Source organism: Telopea speciosissima, chromosome 1, assembly GCF_018873765.1.
Source record: "Telopea speciosissima isolate NSW1024214 ecotype Mountain lineage chromosome 1, Tspe_v1, whole genome shotgun sequence".
In the NCBI taxonomy this organism is placed as follows: domain Eukaryota; kingdom Viridiplantae; phylum Streptophyta; class Magnoliopsida; order Proteales; family Proteaceae; genus Telopea; species Telopea speciosissima.
In genome coordinates this window covers 14,903,797-14,925,675 of record NC_057916.1, presented here as the reverse complement: position 1 = coordinate 14,925,675, position 21,879 = coordinate 14,903,797, and the positions used below count along the sequence as shown (strand labels likewise).

Genomic DNA, 21,879 nt, shown 5'->3' with positions numbered 1-21,879 from the left:
CTCGATTACTGCGTGTGGCTGCTCTGCTCCCATGGCTGCTGGCTTTGGCTGAAAAGCACATACTGTGTAGTGTGGACGTATTGACCAAGTCCAACGCCCTTTCAAAGCCACAACGGTTGACCATGTTAGATTCGTAGTTGCCAACTTAGACCAACCAGGCAGGCAGGCAAACCTCATATCAGACTGGGCCCTCTTCTTAATGAAGAAGAGACTCTTCTCTAATCTGATGAATCTCCCTGGGAGATGAACCCGTTAACATCAATGACTCTTGACTTGTAGCATAAAGTAATACGTTCACCTACAAGAAACACAAACAATAGACCGACTCCAAACCATAGACGTTGTCAATGGCCTTTGCGGAGGACTCTGATCTATTCCATCATGGTCCATTCCAGATGCTAAACTAAGAGTCAAGGTAATGGTCCATGGCGTAAGGGTCCTGGCAAGTTCACTCAAGACTTCTCAACCAAACCAACATGAGAGCGAATTTGCCACAGTGCATATGGCATAACCGAGTTATGCTAAAATGACATTCCACAAGCCAAGCGAAATAGTAAAAGTAACAAGAATACCATACTAAAATTTTCCATTTCCACGTTCAAGAGCAATGAAACCATTCAGTCCTTAACACCTGCGATAACAAGAGACATCAATGGGGTAGCTACAATTAACAGTGACGTCATTAACCATATAAATTACAAAATCTAAATTCTGAATACATCCCAGGTAATTCAAAAAAATATCTATTGACCTATTTCACTGCAACAATGATAACATTTTCACTTTACATGAGGTAAGGTAATAAGATCCAACAAATTTACTTTTTCTGATTGGAACATTGACACGATGATGCAACTATCTGCATTTAACACAACTCACTGCTTGAAATTCAATAAACTTTACCAATGTTGAAGATGCTCTCACATTCTTGGAAATCTTTTTCTCTGTCTTAGTTCTTCAACCTCATTCATCCAATCAGAGAGCCAAAGAAGGCCCTTGTAACCACAGTATGAGGCTGCTATTATGCAAATAATAATGGAGATAAAAACAAGGCATTTCCACACAATTGCTCTAATTGCCTGTCCAAAAGATTTCTCCCTTATTAATAGAAAAAACAAACAGCACAACATGAATGAAGAACTTTTACCATGAAAGAATATAGGGAAAGAGTACTGCATCCAGTTGTACAGTGCACGCTGCCCCTGTGCCCAGACACAGGAGCACATAAAATGACCGCCATACCCGTGGTCATTTCCATCTTTCTAGAGGGGTCGGCGATCATTACACGAATCCCTGTGTCTGGGCGTAGGGGCGGCGTGCACCACACAACCGGGTGCCGTTCTTTCTCCCAAAAATATAATAAAACAAACCTGCAGCTTTGAAATTTCCCTGCTTTCTTGCATCCGTTCACGTTTCTTTCGACGTTTTGGCACATGATTTTCAGTGCTGACTTCCTTGACCTATGGAAGATACAACATTATTAGATTTTCCTATTTAGTCACGCATTCTCACAAACATATTCTACTACTTGATAACCTCAAATTAATTATTTTCTTACGATAAAAACCTTTATCTGGTAATTGAAAATAGCAGGAACTAACATTGTTTTGTATGCGATGATTTCTATTCTCTAGTTGCTAGTATTTTGGAAAATCAAAGGGAATATACGTTATAAGAACATCTGGATATATTAATCAGATCTCTGAAGCACTTATATATGAGTATCATTTTTGTTTACAAATATTTCCTACAAAAGATTTTCTTCATTTCATACCAAAGTAACTCAGACATAGAAATGGCATGGCATTTTGAAGTATCCGATATGAAGTTTAGAATGAGTATAGAAGTATCTAACACAACATACCTCCCTCTTGTAAGCTATCCAGGTAGCAGTTTTTTACCCAAATATACTATAACAAAGAAAGACTTCTTCAATATTCTTTACGGACCAAGAAAGAGCAACTGATAGGGAACATGGAGATATCACCTAGTCAGTTCTGGAAAAGGAAGGGGTCTCAAATGTTGATCCGCAATGCAATTAGTATCAACTATAATAGAACGGTGCAAGTACATAGAGATGGACAGATCTTTTCTGACAGTGAAAACCTTCATAACCATTAACAGAAACAAACCAAAAATGAGGCCTAATCCTTACCAAACAATGGCAAGAGTAATATCCTCACAGATACAACTGACAAATTGCTCGAAAAACATCCCATTTGGCTGTGCTTAAAATTTAATGCACTCTGACGTTTCACCTAAACTCCACCAGCGAAGCCATTTTTCTCATATACCATAGGCCTTCACCTCCACCAGAAAGACCTCATAAACTGCCACTGAGTGGCCCATATACATTAGCTATATCCCAAACAACTAAACTTCTGAAAGCCCAAAAAGATCGAAAGAGAGAATCAACCACCCAAGGAGTCAATATGAGAAACCTAACCATTCTAATTGTCTAACACTAGATCCTATGTTCTGCTGCCAATCAACAAATAGACCTCAGGAACCTGCTTGAGTGAAGGTTTTACCTTGTTTGTCAAAAGAGATATTTGAACCTGATCTCATAAAGGGAATCACTGAGTCCATACAAACCGTACCACAAAACCTTATTTTTTAAGGATTGGACTAGGGAGGAATCATTCTCACCACCACAAATCAAAATCACCTTTTAGGAATTCCATAGAAATTTTATAGAGTCCTGACTGAGCAATCTCAGGACTTCCCTCCAGTAAAGCCATCAAAGAACCACCCAATTTCTATGGGTATCAACATAGTTGTCGCAGCGACAAGGCAATCCTAAGCGGTTTGGGGGGGGGGGGGTTTGCCTAGGCAGGCACCTAGGCAATGCCAAGGTGACTAGGGCATCACATAAAATGGAGAGTTTAGGTGTAAAAATATTAGAATTTCTTCTCTTAGTTTTGGGTTGGGGGGGGGGGGGTAGGTAGGATGAACCCTAGGTTCAGTCTAAACACCTCCCTTACAAGATCCCAAGCAAACCCAAATCAGAAGTCAACCTCCTCAGATGAAGGTCAAAACTCTAGCAATCACTCACAAATAAATAAATAAAAGATGTCAACCTTCTTATTCGTTATTCACCCCCCCAAAATAAAGAAGAAAGATGTTCTTCAAAATACAACAATGATCCAAGGGTCAGATTTAGTGTTTAAAGTATCGGTTTGTATCGTATCGTATCGGCCGATACATCTCGGTATCGGCCGGTGTCGATACAATACATACCGATACGTCTCTATTTTTTATTTTTTTTAAAAAAATGTCTCGATTGTATCGAAATGTATCGACCGATACAATCGATACGGCCGAGACGCCTTTTTCATATTTTTATTATTTTTTAACGTATCGGTATGTATTGGTACGTATCGATATGTATCAACTGATACATATCGATACGTTTCGACACACTTAAGCAACACATGGGTTTTTTTCATTTTTTCCACCAGAACACGATATAGAGAGCCTCCAGGTGGAAAAAAGCCCTGTCCAGCCAAGGGAAAAACCCCAAAATCAAGGTTCAAACCCATTTTTTCAACCTGATTTTTTGAGGGCTTCAATTCCTTGGTCAAAAACAAATTCTGAAGGAGGTGGAATCACAGCCTTTGATCCACCCCGACATTCTTCATGGCAATAGAGTGACTCTACAAGTAAGAAATCTCATCTTTTAATCTTTTATAACAAGTTCAAAGTGCCGCATTTGTTTGGTTCTTGATTATTCACAATTTTTAGCGTATATGCATGGTATATGACATAAATTGATTGTTTATACTGTTTTTTGTGTCCAAAAGTGTATTCCCAATTTTCCATGCGTATTTTGATCATTTTCATGCGTTTCTGCACCGATCGATACATATCTCCGATATGATAGTCTCTTATAATCGCCCAATCGATACGATACCCGATACCGATACTTTAAACCTTGGTCAGATTAAGAGTAATTAAAGAATAACCAAATGTGAAACAAAAAATCAGGAAACAAGAGAACTCTACTCGAAATCAAAGAAGCAGATCAGCCTACAAAACTGGTCGAGTTCTCTTCTTGGCTGGCTAATGGAAACCCCAAAATATAAATCAGATCTAAGGGTTAGATTAAAAGTAATTTGAGAAACTCAGGTCTGAAACATAAAATAGGACAGATAAGGGAGAAAATTAATATCAGCAGATCAAGTGATCTGATCCTAACCACAACCAGGTTGAAGGACTGTATATGGGAGGCCTTGAACGGCCCAAAGTCTTACACTAATCTGATGGACAGATCAGTCTCAGGTGATTAAACAAATCAGGCAGAAAATAAGGCAGAGGACAGGCCTTGGTGCAACAGTAAGGTTGCTCCAGTGTGACCAAGTGGTCACAGGTTCGAGTCTGGAAACAGCCTCTTTGTGAAAGCAAGGGTAAGGCTGCGTATATTATGACCCTCCCCAGGCCTCACAGTGGCGGAAGCCTAGTGCACTGGGTACGCCCTTTAGGCTGAAAATAAGGCTAAAACATGGTAACCACAGGTTAAAGAAGCAGATAATCTATGACGAAATCCAACTAGAACAGAACAGTTAGGAATAGCAATTGAAGATTAAGATTAGAACCCCACTTGAACCAGAGAATCAAACAAGACAGCAGGATCAATCGACAGAAGATTCAAATCAATACCTTGTTTGCAGTAAACAAAGTATAAAAAAGAGAAGGATAACTAAGGCTTCCCACCAACTGGATCAGAATCCCACTGTCCCAGGCTTCACACCATGACTGCATCACACAGCTCTCATGAATAAACTTCAAACTTTATTTCGTCAAATTGTATGGAGCCTTGGCTCATTACAAGCTATTTATAAAAACTAAAGCATATTCCTAATCTGAATAGGAAAGTAAAATCCTATTGCTAAGCAACATAAATAAGAAGCATAATAATAAAAGGAAACCTTCTCATGCAAGGTGAGGGAATTCAAAGCCTATTAAACAACTTAAATTTTTTTTTTTGGGTGAATGAACAACTTAAAATTAAAAAGAACTAATTAAGCCAAATCCCATATGCCTACCTTTTACCCATATTTTAGGCCAATTAAAGTGGCCCATAGGCCATTACAATGAAAACACATGGGCCCAACACATACATAACCCAACCCAAGACTAATTTCTAATAAAATAAGACCATTTATGTGAGTTATCTGCACCAGTGTTATTTTAAAAAAAGGCCTCTTGTGTAAAATACAAATATAAATATGAAAGGATTAGTATGTAAACTAATAAATGTGCTACCTAAAGAGTTGGGGGGCTTTGTATAAAGTACTGAGTTTTTAAAGTGATTTATGTAAAAGACTAAGTTTTTTTTTTTTTTGGGGGGGGGGGGGGGGGGGGGGTTTAGATGTAAAATTAGGGTGACCGAGGTGTATCGAAGGTGCCGGCCAGGCGGCTAGGGATCAGATCTTTGGAATAGGGGCTGGGTGGCTGTACGACCAGCGGACCTTTCATTCAGAACTCTTTCTCAAAGGTTCTTCCTCACACGGGGCGGGGTGGACCGGTGCAGCACGGGTAAGATCTTCATGGGCTGGGCTTTCTCACTAATATATATAATATTTACAAAATAGCTCTCATTAGAGAGCTCTCTTCTTCCTCTTCACCTCCTCGATGCCGGAAAACCATGCGAGATAGATGAGGGACAGTGCCGCCAGCTGCAAGGACAGGTAGGTACCCTCCTTATTCCAGTGGCTGCCTGGCTAGCAGTAGCAATAGCAGTGGCGAGTGCTCATCCTTCTTCTTCTTCCATCTCCAGCTCCTTCCGTCTTTTTTTCTTTCCTCCTGCTGCTGCAGCTCTGGCGGAGGCAATAGTGGTGTTGCTGCTTCCCTAATTCTCTTTCTTTCTTGTTTTCTTCATCCTTTTTCCCTTTATGCCCGCTCCCAATTTTAACCTTTTATCCCCAGGGGTTTCCCCTTTTTCGCCGTTCTCCCTCTATTTTTCAATTTAGGGCACCTTGACAAAAAAAAGCGGTTGATCGCCTTGACCCTCACAGATTGCCTGGACGCCAAAGCATTGCCTAGGCAGCATCTTGACAACTATGGGTATCAAGGCACTGAAATCTCTGGTTATCCTTCAACTCTGGAATGAAAATGTTAAAGTATTTACTTATACCTAATTCCCTCGAGGGGAAGCTTCTTATTTTTCTGGAGCCTCAAAATTTGCAATATCCTGCCCCCAACATCTGCAAATCGGAAGTCCCTTTCTGTTTTCTCCAAAATATGCCATTAGAAGTTCATTTCTATTTTCATCAACCAGTCTGTGACATACGTTGGCATGGAGGCAGGTTTAGAAGATTGATTAGTATGAAATTGTTAGTGTAGTGTGGGGTTTTATGTTGTGTCCTATTGAATGGGGTTAGTTGTTATTAGATTAGACTGTCCTATTTGTAATTTTACAATTATAAAGATAAAAGTATGTGGACCTAGGCTCACGGTAGGTCATTCTGAATCCTACCATGAGCTCTAGGGTTCCCCTCTTTTCTTCATTGTGTTCTCTCCCTCTTATCTCCTCCTTTTCTCTTCTTCCCTCTCTTTCTTCTTTCTCCTTGCTCACGTAAGGACTGGTTTCCTGGTTTCTACATTGTTTAAAAAATAAAGCACTTACAAGCTAGAACTAAAGTGAGCTTCCACCATTTGAGACTTGAGAGCTAACCCCTTTACCATCCTGCCAGTCTCTTCCAAAATCTTAACCAGATTCCAAAAAGTTGCAGAACAGAGATTGACACCCAAAGGTAGTCAGAGAGGTTGTTGGACGTGCGCCAATTATATATTCTAATCCATTGGCATGTTTGACCCTGTGACCACCTTTCCAACCTGAAAACTTTGTTTTCCTTGAATTAATTGGTACCACTAATCTCGACAAAGGATAATAAACGCATCAAACTTATCTAAGACGATTATGGTTAGTCCTCTCACACAGCTATGCCCAGGCTATTTGAAATTAGTGGGACTAAGAGTCTCTTTGGTGAAAAAGAAGTGTATTTGTGTATCTTAGTACCATATGCAGGGGGTTGGGGTTTGTGCAAGAAGAGAGAATACATGGGCCCTTAAAGCCCAGAGTTTTCCCAGAATACATCTGCAGCTTCTTCTTCTTAGAAGAGTGGTTTTACTTCCCATAGAAAGGGTATGGGCTTTTGAGGCATTCAATTACAGTCTCAAAAATTTTCCATTAATAAAGCCTTCAATCATAGCAACCTCCTTCAATTGGTGCACGGCTACTTCAGAACAGGAACCTACTAATGGTTACTTCATACTACAGCCAGTAATCTAGGATGATGGGAGATACTATTAGCAATGTAATATGCTTGAGGAACCCATCTAGAAACTTTGATTTTTACATTGACCTTCCTGTCGAATGTTGACAATCAAGTTGTCATCCATGTATAACAAAATACTGTGTTTAGAAATATACATCAAAATGTGGCACGCAGTGGAGTCTGGAAGTAAGTTCAGTACAGAAGCAACAAACTAGAAGAGCTCATAAGAGTGAAATGCAAAAACAGAAAATTAAGAGTACAGTCTGGCTGCCAAAAAATTAATTACCTCTGAAACTTTAGTTTTACGGATCTGTAACTCTGGTTCAATGACCTTTATTTTACTAGTGCACTCTGAACTACAAGGAAGAACTCCAAGCCCAAACCGATTTTTTGGGATATCATTCGGATCAAGACCTTTTTTGCGATAAACAGCTAGAACATCTTGACATAGCCACTCCTTTTTCAGGTTTTGACACGCACAACGAACAGTAACCTTGCAAGACAGTTATTATAGTAATACAATTAAAATGAGAGACAACTGTAGCAATTCCTGGCACAGTTCTTACTTCTTAAGCATACTGTTTAACTACACCCATCTCCTTTTTTTTCATAGAAAATGAACAGCCATATTTCTTTTCAAATTGAAACACTTTGTTCAAACTTCAAACACACCTAAATTCATTTCACCAAAATCAGTGTATTTGCCTAAAAAGAACCTCCATATCAATATTTTCAAGGTTTGTATAATGTATATGGTAGTTGGATTGGCATTCAGCCACGATCTGAAATGACTTAATATATATATATATATAACAGGACACAACCCAACATTCCATGGAACTGAATTTATGAAAGCATCCATTTGATGTACAATGCCAGGGTGCAGATGAATCAGTTAATCACCATTCCCTCATTGTGAGACGGCTAGACATACGCAGCATTTCTTTAATTTGTGTAGTGAACTGATTTCCGTAATTGGTCAAGGCAAGCCTGGCCTAGAATCCCCGTAGGCCAAGCTGAAAGATCAAATGAGTCACAATCCTATTTACATGACATGGTTTGAAAATATCTTACTTAAGGTATTTAAATAAATCGGAGGCAACACCTAGGGTTGTGAGGCGAAAGAGTTTAAGGATGTTTATCATTCAATTTTTTGGAAGAAAGAGACAAAGTAAATTTCGGAGTATCAAGCTTCTAACTTGAAGGTGATTATTAGAGCAATAAAATTCAATAGTGTCATTCATAAGATTGCTAGAACTTATTTTATAGATCAACAGAAAGTAAAATATAATAGCCCAAGGAAACCTTCCTGCATTGTTCACTATCTTCTGCCACATAGCAGATATGATGGGGCCCAAATCTTGTGGACAAATAAGGAGCAAGGTACCCTATCTACATGTAAAATTTTAGCCCCAACGGAGTTGACCATGGGGCGAAATAGAGCTCTGAAAATCCATTAAAAGTTAAAAGTTTCTGGAAATTAGTCAACGAAAAAATGGATGGCTAAAAGTAAGGAAAATGCAAATAAATGAGAGTGCAAATAAATTAGAGTAAGTGATCAAGTTTTGATCTGAAATTTGACATGTGGCCAATGCAGATTGTACTTTATCTATTTACTAGTCAGAATTACCAAATCACCCTTTGACGTGGCACAATATAGTGAGGCTTCCTTGGTACAATGGTAGATTGTATGGAAAACCTGACACCAATAAAATATTAATACAGAATTTCAGCAATTTCAGTAGTGGGAAGAGAAGAAGGGCCAGAATAGTCTGTGGTTCAACTTGGTCCAGCTTCAGTCCAGTTTCTGGTCCACAACTTGCTTTGCGGTTTGGAGTTCTGATTCTCCTTGAAACCAGAAATCGTGGTCTTGTTCGGAATCTTTATCTCATACTTTATTTGTTATTAAAGTTGTTCTAGTTTGGCTGGACTGGGACTCTATAAATCCAGCCTTAGTTGGGATATTTTATTCAGTTATTTGGTCTGTTTAGGACACCTAACCACAGCCTGTGGCTGGAAGGAGGTTCCCTTTTCTGTTTGGGTCTTATTTTAATTGTTATTTCTTTGTCACTTAAGTGGTTGAGTCAGTCTAGGACTCCCCTAATAGCTAGTCAATAAGAAGTGCTAAAATCAGTTTAGGTTTCTTTACAATCATTATTTAAATATGTAAGGGCTAACAGCCTATGCCTATACATGATTTATGGAATAAAGAAAGCTTGAAGCCGTTTCAGTCTGTGGATTTCAGACCTCGTGCATCTGTGGATTCAGGTATGGCTCAGTGGATATCTGTAGATTCAGCAAGGGTTCTGGTAGAGTCCAGATCTGAAACAGGTGGATTCCTGGTTATTTATCTCTCTCCCTATCTTCTCCATCGAAAATCAGGTCAGTATATTAAATTTCTAAACCTTGCGAATGCCAGCTTCTCCCGTCTCTTAGTTTCTGTTTTGCTTGAATTCGACTAGTTAATTTCTGTTCTGTTAATCCTTAGTTCTTCTAATCTGATTACTGGATTTTATTCTAGTTTCAAACTAGCTTTCAAATCCCTATTATCCCATTGATATCAAGAATCCTAATTGCATTAGACTTCTTAAAATCTAAATCTCTGGAAAGACCATCCTGGTTATAATTTCTGCCACTGTTATGGATTCATAATACTGAATTATTCATTAAATTGGATTGCTATTGGAATAAATTTGGAAACATTGAAAACTCAACTACCGAATTCTGTTTCTGCCAGTGTCATCACTTTCCTACTTCAAGAAGGAAACCTGTATTACTTGAAATCTGTTAAAAAAATGGAGCAAAAGAGCATCCCAGTGCACTAGGCTCCCACCACTGCAGGGTCTGGGAGGGGCAAATGTACACAGCCTTACCCCCTGCTTTTGCAGAGAGGCTGTTTCCAAGTTTTGAACCCACAACAAACCAGGTTGCAATAGCACAACTTAACCATTGCGTCAAGGCTTGCCCATTGGATTTAAATCTTATTTCACAGTTTTGTTCCCCATATTAAACTGGACTATCGACCTTAGTTTTTTCATGATCAGACTTGTTTTAACTTTGTTTTCTGGTTTTCTCTTTGCTAACTTACTGTTCCCATCCCTGCGATTCTGGTTTTCATTGAGGTTTCTTAAACCTAAATCCTTAGGTTCCTATAAACCCCACCAAATATATTTTAATTCATTTTAACCATTAGTTTCTTACAAGGGAAAAATCCTATATTTTGGGGTTAAGAAGCATCCACGCTAAGGTTGCTCCATTGCGACCTAGTGGTTGCGGGTTCGATTCTGGAAACAGCCTCTCCGCAAAGTGGGGGTAAGGCTGCGTAAATTACGACCCTCCCCAGACCCCACGAAAATCCATCATACGTTCTGTAATATCATAAACATCATCTTTTCTTCTGAATATAATCATGTCATTGGCAGGCACTACAAACAAAGTAAACTAGAAATACCAATATTATAAGATGGGTGAATAATTCTAATCCCATTAAGTATCAACCTATTGGAAATTATGTGTCAAGTTAATAGCTGTTAGTACATAATAAGTTCCATGGGATTAGTACCTTTTTACAGCACTTATCAGGTGATGGGCATTGACCAGGATGACAAGTCTCCGGGCAAAGATGTGTGCAATTTGGTAACTTCCTGCATATTCAGAGGGATAATCATTCTTAAGATTTTACCTTTTACAATTAACAGGGAAATCTGTCAAACAGATTTGAAACACATACAAACAGTTATAGCTTTGAACCATATCAGTTTGAGGACCTTAGTTCGCTAGAAATTAAACAAAATTGACATATCATTCATGCACCCGTAGCTCCCAAACCAACATGTACCAACAGAGAAAGGGCATTGAGGAACTTACTTTTAGCCGTGGTAAGAGTTCTTGGGTAAAAAACGAGAAGGAAAAAAATGCTACTTTCTGTTCTTATCTACAATATGTTGGTTTGTGGTGTCAACAGTCACTGTTCCCCCAATTTTTTAGGGTGAAGGATTGGCAATTTGATGAGGGTTTGATGTGCTTAAAATGTAGAGGAATGAATTAAAAAAAGAACAAAGAGAAGCCTACTAAACACATCTAGGGTTTCAAAATCCTGAAGATGATTACCAACCCCCCAAAAAGAAAGATCTTGAAGATTTAAGTGTATTTCAAAACCATAAACATAATCTGAATTGCTTGAAAGTTCACAGAATTCACTCATTAGCTCCAAACAAGAGAATACATCAAGAACTATATAGAAGCTGGACTCAATATCTGGACTCTTACCACTCCAAATAAGTTTTACCTTCAAATACTTATTTTGACTAGAGTCACCAGACTATCCTCATTGCCAATCCCAATTACCAAAAAAAGCTACGCAAAATAGAACAAGAGCACTAACGTTTGAACCAAAGAGACCCAAACTCTGATAAAATCATTCACCAGGTCATATTCCAAACAGATGTAACTTGTATAAAGCGCAAGATTAATAAATCATCTACTTCTCTACTGCTTGTACACCAATCTTCTTTTTTCCCTCAAAAGATCAAAACATGCTGCTTCTTGCCCCTCAACATATGGAGTTGTTAGTTGGATGGAGGATCTCAGTTTGCAGTAAAAGGGGAAGCATCTGTGGAGATAAGTTCCTTGAGGGGTAGGTATGTCGGACATTATGGAAGGAAAGAAACTTCAGAATTGTTAAAGAGTCAAGTGCCAAAAGGGGTACTTCTGGAATAATTTGTATCCCTTAGAGTCTTATGTGTATGTCACATAAGATAAGGTATACTTGTAATTATTCTGTTTTATTGTTATAAATACAAAGATTACTGCTACCAATCGGGGTCTAGCTATTCTCACCAATCAGTAGCTTATTTTCTCTCCATTTTTTCTTCTTTTGTTCTCTCTTGTTTGCTTCTGCTTCTTTCTTCTTCTACATAGTACTGCTGGTAGTTCTAGATCTAAAACTGTCACATGGTATCAGAGCATTGAACAACCAGTAGCTCCAATCCTTCTTGTTTTGAGAGTCCCGTTAGAGTTTTCTTCTGTTGTGGTGTGCGGCAAACTATGCTGTTTTTGGTTTCTATGAAACCCTAGTTGATAGAACATGAAAAACTGGGTTTCTTATGATGATAGACATTGATACTTACCTGGAGCACTGATGTTTAAATCATATATTGGACTCAATTATAGCTTGTGGTTCCCCTGTTTTTTGCTCTTTTGGCTGCAACAAGAGATTGGATATATCTCCCCACCTAACCGTTGGATTTTTAAGATATTTTAGGTTTAACCCTATTGGCTAGCCTGCTTCATAGACCCAAATTTGGTCTTGATCAGATCAGTAAGTTGGTTATTCTTGGTGGTTCTTAAATTCTGGAATTTCAAGTTTCCATTTTCTGATCAACCATTATTGCCACCTATCCAGACATTGGATTACTCCCAGTTTTTTGGGATTTACACAACTATTCCAGCACTACAGTCGACCTGAGTTTGGGCTAACCTGCTGTTAGCTGTGGTTCATCCATCGGTTTGCTACTGTTTTATCCATCAAATTGCTGCTGGTTTATATCAAACTTTTATCAGTTGTGCTCAGTGTCCTGCTGTTGTGACTTGTTTGGTGCTGCTATTCTATATTCTCTGATTCAATGGGTGATTCAAAATCCTGTGTGGAGTCTATGAATGTCCGAATTACTACTATTAGGCTTAATGGAGCATCCAACTATCTTCTGTGAGCACAAGCCCTGAAGGTATATATTAATGCAAAAGGAAAATTGAAGTATTTGATTTTAAAACCTCCTTCTGTCGATTCTAAAGATTATGAGGATTGGATGAGTGAGAAAGATATTTTACTTGTGTGGCTGTGGAAAAGTATGAATCATTCTATTGTTGTGAATATTATGTATCATACTACAGTTAAAGGTGTTTGGAAAAATTTGTAAGAAAGCTATGATATTTAAAGAAAACTTCTCTTTCAAGCAAGGTGACAAGTCTTTGGGTGAGTATAACAGTACCCTCAAGGGCATGTGAGAAGAACTTAATGTCTATCAACCCCTCAACACTTAATTGGATTTGTTAAAGACTCAACATGCAGAGTTTCAGGTGGCAAATTTTTATCTGATTTAAATTCTGATCTGCAGCCTATTATAAGTCAATTACTTGCTGGTGAAAGAGTTCCATGAATGAAACTTTTTGTCATATCTAGTGAATTGTGTCTCCCACTCTTACTCATTCTGAGTCATCTTCTTCTTCCATGGACAACTCTGTCTTTGTTGCTGGTGGTCGTAGTCGTGGCTCTGCATTTCCTAGAAGAGGTTGTACCATTGTAGTTCAAGAGAAGGTCGAGGATGTGGTTCTGGTGGAGGTAGAGGACAACAAACCGACCACGTCTTACATCATTGCTCATTTGCTCATACTGTGGCAAAGTTGAATCATATTGTTGATAAGTGTTGGGTTAAGTATCACAAACCTCAGTGCGCACAACTTGCCAATACTTCAGTGACTGAGGGTAGTTCAGGCGTGGTGATATCAAATTGACACTAATCTTGCTTCATTTGGAAGTGGTCAATCAACATCTGTCTCATGATTATTTGGTAACTCAATTACTAAAATGTGTCCAATAGCTTGAGTCATCCACTGCTACACTAGCCCCACATCCACTATTGCTTTACTTGGTTCTTTGTCTCCTACCACTTGGGTTATTGATTTTGGTGCTTCCTCTCATATGACTAGCAAGTCCAATGTGTTCTCTTCTTTCCATTAAACTAGTCATCAATCCTGAGTTATTCTCGCTAATGGGTCTTCTAATGTTTCTGGCCATAGTATTGTTTCTTCAACTTCATCTTTGTCCTTGTCTTCGGCCCTCCATGTACCTCAATTACCTTTAAATCTGCTTTCTGTAAGTCAAATTACTAGGGCTTTAAATTGTTCTGTTGCATTTTTTCCTTCTTATTGTGTCTTTCAGGATCTTCAAACAAGGATGAAGCTTGGTGGAGGGTGTAAGAAGGATGGTCTTATCTTGACGATGCTTCGTCTTCCACAACTGCCTTTGCTTCTTCCAATAGTGTTTCCCCTCTTCATTGGCATTATTTGTTAGGTCATGTGTGTCTCTCCAAGATTCAACAGTTAATTCCTAGTTTCAAGTCCGTTTCTCGTATTGATTGTGAAGCTTGTGAGCTCAGCAAGCATTATCACACCTCTTTTCCTTCCTGTGACGCTTGTTGGAGTCCATCATTAATTTCTTTGATTCATTCTAATATTGTCGTGTCAAAAGTCGGTCTAGTTTTTCATATTTTGTTATTTTTGTGGACGATTATTCTCTAATGACTTGGTTGCATAGTTGTCAAGGCGTCCAAGCGCTTTGGTCACCTAGGCGGGCACCTAGTTGGTGTCGCCTTGATTTTTTACCCTTTCCAACGCCTTGGACCGCCTAACCTCCGTGACAACTATGCTTGGTTGCATTTGTTAAAAGATTGTTTCAAGCTTTTGTTTGTCTTCAAGGAATTTCATAATGAAATAAAACTCAGCTAGGTGTTTGTTTTAAAAATTTTAATTCTCATAATGCTCTTGAGTAGACTCAGCATGAAATTTCATCTTTTTGTTCTGAGCATGGTATTATTCAAACTAGTTGTTCTTATACCCCTCAATAGAATGGAATGACTGAATGGAAAAATTGACATTTACTATAGGTTACTTGCTCCTTATTCATTATAATGCAACTAGGATTTTTTTTTGGGGGGGAGGTGGGGTGGGGATGTTGTTTTAACCATATGTTACTTGATTAACCGAATGCCCTCATCTGTTCTTCAAAATCGATCCCTTATGCTTGTCGTTTTTCCTACCTCTTTATTTTTTGGGGTGAATAAATAATTCAATACCAAGAAGAAGGAGGACTACAAAAGCAGGGAAAGAAAAACAAATACACAAACACACAAACAGCCCGAACCTCAAACAGGGGAGGTAGGGGGCTGGAGAGAGGAGATGGGAAGGCCCCAGGACAAACAATATGCTTGTTCCTTGGGGTATCAGAACAAAAAATTGGATAGCAGAGAGCTTTGCTTTAATATCAAAAGAAATGGCATTCCAAATTTGACAAAGAGGCCGAGAGTTGGAGGTCCATTTCCTGATATTACATTCCATCCAAATGTGATTGATGACAATGCAAAAGGCAAGTTTTCCCACAATGTCATAGATTGAAGAGCCAGCAAAAGTCATATCTACCCAACATAGTTGTCAAGGCATCCAAGCGCCTTGGTCGACTTGGATGCCTAGGCAGGTGCCTTGGTCGCCTAGTTGGTATCACCTTAATTTTGGACCCTCTCCAACGCCTTGGGTCACCTAGATGCCGTGACAACTATGCTACCCAAATCCATTCTCTTGCAAAAGGAAGAATTCTCTGCTACGAGCATTTGTTGAGGATACCTTGCCAGATGGAAAAGGAGAGGGGGCAATAAAAAAAAAGGTGGTCTGTGTCTTCAACAATGTTCCAACAAAGACAGCACTGAGGAGAGACCTAAATCTATTGATGGCGAAGAAAGGACTGCGTTGAAAGACAATTAGAGAAGACTCTCCAGGCTGTAAAGCAGTGTCTTGGGATGTGATGCTTGAACCAAAGAGCTTCCTCCAAGAGACAGAGGACCTTTGACCCGAATGAGATCCCAAGCAACTTTGGAGCTGAATAGGCCGGAGTTGGCAAGGGCCCACAAAACACAATCATCCGTCCTGGAGGGTCTTTGAGGAATGGAAGGCAGGGCATCCCACACAAAATTAAGAACTAGATGAAGAGTGGGCGGAAGGTCCCAATCATTATCAGTAATGATACTAGCTACCAGGGATTGCCTATTCAAATCGTAGTTATAAATAGCTCTAGAAGAAATAGTGTCAAGAAGAATTCCCATAGGGTGTCAGCGGTCAAGCCAGAGAGATGTAGAGTTGCCATTACCGATCTGATTGCGGACGACACCGAGAGCAATTTGTCTAAGAGCAAAGATCTTTTGCCAGACCCAGGTAGCATCGGAAGGAACAGATATGGTCCAAATTGAGTCATTGCGGAGTGGCCTTGAGTAAAGGCAATCGACCCAAATGCTTCGAGGTTTAGAGGCAATCTTCCAGATAAGCTTGATGCTACCAGCGGAGTTCACATCTTTGATTCGACAAAGCCCTAGACCACCCTCTTTTTTGGGAAGGTAGACAAAAGCCCAACTGGTGGGATGGAGGAATCTTGTGGACTCTTTACCTTTCCAAAGAAAATAGGCCACAAGGGATTACAAGGACTTAATAGTTGATGATGGTAGCCCAAAGATACCTGACTAGTAAATATGAGAAGCTTGTAGGACTGATTTGACTAGAACTAGCCGGCCTGCATAAGAGAGGAGCTTTCCTTTCCAAAGTTGAAGCTTTTTTCTAATAAGTTCCAGCAGAGGAGAGCAATGATGAGCAGTAAGCCTGGCTGTAATCAGAGGCAGCCTCAAGTACTTAACTGGGAATCGGCTAAGGGAGAATTCAGATTTGTCAATTAGAGAGGCTTTTTCAATCTCAATGACCCCAACAAGGAAAAGCAGGGACTTAGTAGGGTTGATTCAGAGCCCCGAAAGAACTTCAAAATGATGTAGACAAGTCATGATATTCTCAACAGAACTAATAGAGGCCTTAGAGAAAATCATGAGGTTGTTAGCGAAAGCAAGATGAGAGAGCTTGAGGGATTTTCACTTGGGGAGCGGAGAGAGGCGCTACTGGTCAGTAGAAGTCTACCTAGAGAGAACTTCCATAGCCAAACTAAAGATGCAAGGGGAGAGATGGAAGCCTTGACAAATTCCCAATGATGAGGAAAAGTAACCTGCTGGACTGCCATTAACAAGCACTGAGAAGCTAGGAGAAGAGATGCATTGGTGGATCCAATAGGCAAACACAGGGGGAAACCCCATCTTATCCAAAACCTTAGAAATGAAATCTCATCTCAAAGAGTCAAAAGCCTTGTGAATGTCGATCTTCATGAGGGCTGTAAGGGGTGAGATTTTCTATTGAAATCTCTAACAATCTCATTGCACAGAAAAATGTTGTCAAAGATGCTTCTACCAGGAATGAAAGCAAACTGATTCATGCTAACAAGAATATCCACAACAGCCTTGAGCTTGATAGCAACAATCTTAGCAATGAATTTATACAGCAGGTTGCAAAGGGCTATGGGTCTAAAACCAGTCATACTTGAAGCACCTTCCGACTTAGGGATGAGATAAACAAAAGTATGATTTACTCCTTTAATCTGGCTGAGGTTGTAGAAAAAACCTCTTGATAGCCTTAATGAGGTCCTCCTTGATGATATCCCAAGAGGCAAAAAAGAATCCCAAGCTAAACCCGTCCGGACCAAGAGCTCTATTAACTTTGAGAGAGCGGATAGCAGAAACAATTTCATCTTCAGAGGGAATGGAACTGAGAGAGGATTGGAGCTCACTGGGAATGAATTTGTTAAGCAGATTTTAGGGCTAAGGCCAAAATCCCCTAAAGAACTGCTAAACAGATCCTTAAAGTACCCGACAGCCAAGTCCTTAATATCTTTGACCCGATGAAAAGTAGATCCCGCTGAATCTGTAAGGTGCAATATAGAGTTGGTGTTATTCCTGGATTTCATAGATCGATGGAAATAAGCCGAGTTAGAATCCCCTAATTCCAGCCATTTGATCCTAGACTTTTGCCTTAGAAAATTTTCCTCCTGAGATAGCAGAAATGAGAACCCAAGAGATACCACTTTTTCCTCCTCTGCCAGGGGAGCATTGAGGAAATCGGTTTGGAGTTGAACCTGAATAGCTGTGAGCCTGTGAGTTTGTCCTTACAATCTGTAACCCGCTGAGAAATATTCCCAAAAGTAAAGATGTTCCAGTCTTTAAGAGAAAATTTTACATTCCTAAGCTTCCTTGCAAAAGCAATTAAAGAAGAGGAGAAAGCTTGGACTGGTTTGTCCCAAGCCTCCTTAACAGTAGCTAAAAAAGTAGGATGGGAAGACCACATATCAAAGTATTTGAAAGGTTTGGGGCCAAAGGATATATATTGTTGAATGAATAAGGAGATACGGCAGTGGTCAGAGATACTTGGGGTATCAAAAGTGTCATGTGAAGAGGGAAATGAAGAGAGCCAAGATTCATTTCCCAGAACTCTGTCCAGTTTACACACAATACGAGAGCTACCAGCTCGTTTGTTGTTCCAAGAAAAAATAGCGCCAGACCATCTGATATCACTAACACCAATATCCTCAATACAAAGGTTGAAAGCATCCACAACATCTCAAGGTGATCACCTTCTTGTTTCTCATGACCAAATCGAACAACATTAAAATCTCCCCCTAAGCCCCAAGGAAGGGGACCAATCTGACCCGCAATCAAACGAAGATCATTCCAGAGGCTACTTCTCTCAACAGAGTTGTTCAAAGCATAAAGAACAGTGAACAAAAAATTGGAATGGTCCAGGCAATCTGAGAAATTAAGATGAAGAAACTGAGAGGAGGAGGAAATGAGGGAGATGTTGATTTGTGAGGAGTCCCAGATGACCCAGATACGACCATTGGGATGAGGAGTAATTGGAAAGAAGGGACCAGCCAGGGGCAATGGAGTTAAAAATATTTTGAGCATTTGCCTCCTTAATGCAAGTCTCAAGAAGGCAGCAGAAGCTAGCATGAAGGAGCCTAAGGCGGGAACGAACCGCAGAGTAATTGGAGGGGGAGTTCATAGTTCAGACCTCTAGTGTTCCAAATAACAGCCCGGTTCATTGGGACGGACAGGTAGAGTGCAGCTCAAGCCCAAGAGTTCTGAGGATTAGCTTCCTAGCTTGAGACGAACTTCGGTTATGCCTGTTGTAAGCATGGTACAAAATTTCGCGAAATTTCGCCGATATATCGATGAATTTCGGTAGTGCCGAGGCGAAATGTGAAAACGAAACGAAAAAAGTACATATTTCGACGATATTTCGGGACATTTCGGTATGTCACCGAATTATGGTATATGCCACTTAAAGAGTCAAGTGACCCATGCTATAAATACCATATCTCGCAAGTCTCGGTCGAAATTTCGACCGAGACCTGCAGAGACCTCCATAACTCTATTTTGCTTCTGTTTTTGTTTTCTTCCACTCTTCCAACTTGGATCCAAGCATTATTCTTCTTCATTTTCGACGGATTGTTGCTGGAAACACGTCGGAGCTTCATCCAAGCTCATCCTCCAAGGATTTTTCACTTCTTATGAGTTTTAATTAGTTTGTTTAAATTTCTTTTATGTCTTTAACTGCCTAATCAATGTGTATTTAACTATTTATACAGTAGGGTCAGCGACCGTATATTGTCAATCAAGGGTGCAAGCCCAAAACACCACTTTGAGTTCATTTTTTTGCAATATGAAGGTTTAAATGTGTTTATTTAGATTAAATAAGGGTGTTCATGAAGTATTAGACCTAGATATGGCCAAAAGCCCACCGAGATTGACTGTCGAAATATTGCAGAAAAAATGCAATATTTCGGCAAAACTTCGACATATTTCGGATATATCGATATATTGCGAAATTTATACCTTGGTTGTAAGAACACAAGGCATAGTGGGGAGAGGCGACTGCGGGAAGAGGGGGGAATAAAGGAGGCGAGCTTTGGACGAGAGATGGACAAAGCGGGTGAAGAAGAGGGGTTTATTGGGTTTGGATTCGAGTTTGGGTTGTGGGAAGACCCAGAAATGTTAACCCGAGGGGAAAGGGAGTTACGAAGAGGGTGGTTTGGGTTAAGAGGGCTAAATGGGGTTGGACCACTGGGGTCAAGGTTAAGGGTTGACCGACAAGGGATAGTGGTGGGGCCAGGAAGGGAGTTGTTGGAAATGATACAAAACTTAGTGGGTCCCGAAGAAGAGGATCGAAGAGGATTTAGGCTAAGAGAGCTAACGTTAGTTCGAGAGTGAGAAACCGACATAGGTTGGAGAGCAGAGAAGCAGCTTCGGCTGCAATAGAGGAACAAATATCATCAAAAGGATGAGCAGGCTTTCGAGGAGAAGATCTTGGTTCAGAGAAGCTTTGTGCAAGATCAACAAAAAAAAGTTTCTCACTAAGAGCGACTTGTTGAGGCTAGCCGACCAGAAGTGGCCTTGATGTTGGGAGTAGGACCTGCATCGTCGTCAGAGTGTAGAGTAGAGAAGCAATTGCGACCCAAGGGTAAGGTGGAATAACCAATGGATAATCGAGAGCGAGAGTCTTGTGCCAGTTCCCCTGCCGGAACTCCTTTCTTCCGGTGATTCTTCCGTCGACTTCTAGTTCTAGTTCTCCCTTTGGAAAATCGATTCTCCAAATTAGGGTTAAGTTCATCTATGCAAGATGGCTGAGCAAGAGGTTCTTTCTTTGCAGATAAACCCTCTAAGTTGGCTTCATCCAAAGCAACATCAGGCTTTGGTTGGCAGAGCGAAGAGTCGTAGCCGAAAGTGTTACAAACCAAACAGTATGGCGTGGTCCAGTCATAGGAAACCTCTTGCACAAAAGAATGGCCATCTTCTTCAACAACGGATAATGGGAGAGCTTCACTTGCATATACTTTTACACAGATTCGTAGCCGAGCTTATCTTTCTTACTAGTTCTGGCATTTGAGTGAAGAGAAGTACCAAGGACAGAACCTACAAGGCTTAGGCCTTCAAAGCACCAGTAATGGAATGGGAGCTCCGGTAGAGAGATCCAAAGAGGGATAGAGAAATGATCTACTCGTTGGAGCTGGAGATGACGAGGCCATTATCGTAAGATCAGTTTTCATCCCACCAACCACGGTCCTCCTTCCAAGGCACAAGACTTGTTGTGGGAGTTAGAGAACTTGAAAATGAACAAACCGTTTCCCAGTAGGAAGGTGTCAAAGGTCCCTTGAGCTCTCCATTGTTTGGATAGGGAGATCTTGACAATGTGGAATGGCGGTCAGTTACCGATGAAGTGTCTGACGAGAGAATTTTCCCAGAAAAAAGCTTCATCGAGGAGACCAGAAGGGCAGAAAGCAACCTTAGAGCCCTCGATAATGGAAAGGGAGATAAAGTGCAGAGGGAGGCCATCAGAAGAAGAAGGAGCTGAACCAAAGAGGGAATTCCAAGCAGTGCAATGGGGAGAGGGGGAAGGGTATGGTGGTGGAGTGTGGGAAGGGGCTGGAACAGGTGAAGTGGTCGGAGAGACTTGGCCAGAGAGGCCGGTCATGAAGGTCAGAGGAAGCAGAAGGTCAGGAATGGGTCATCATTAATCGGCTGAAGGAAAGGAAACCTCCTACCTCTTTATTGTTTTCTTTGCCACCCCACGTTTTTTGTTGTACTTCAAACTCAAAAAGGTATCAATGTTTTTATGCAGTTACTCGATTACAGTTTATCAATGTTGATGTTACCTTCTTTGGAAGTATTCCATTTTTCTCTGTCGTGGGTCATGTTTTGGAAATAAGCTTGTCAGTTCTCCTCCTATTCCTACTTTGCTTCCTCTTAAGATTCTTTATCTACATCACGGTCACCATCACTGCAAGTGTATCGGTGTCCTCCCAAACCATCTATACTAGTTACTGTTGCCCCTTCTCTATTGCCCTCCACACAATCTAATTATTTATCTGCAAATCCCGTTCCATCTTCCATTGTTGACTTACCAATTG

The 21,879-nt window shown here is 40.2% G+C and overlaps 1 protein-coding gene across 1 annotated transcript in view; it reads right to left on the bottom strand.

Moving 5' to 3' along the window:
* Positions 1–727: 727 nt before the first annotated feature.
* Positions 728–21,879, bottom strand: part of LOC122648936 (NF-X1-type zinc finger protein NFXL2) — a 40,911-nt gene continuing 19,759 nt past the window's right edge. Inside the window, exons 10-13 of the mRNA XM_043842257.1 lie at positions 10,843–10,924; positions 7,567–7,773; positions 1,371–1,460; positions 728–1,079 (exon numbers count right to left, since the gene is read on the bottom strand). Coding sequence (XP_043698192.1) covers positions 921–1,079; positions 1,371–1,460; positions 7,567–7,773; positions 10,843–10,924 — 538 coding nt within the window. The 3' untranslated portion in view covers positions 728–920. The remainder of the gene's footprint in view (positions 1,080–1,370; positions 1,461–7,566; positions 7,774–10,842; positions 10,925–21,879) is intronic.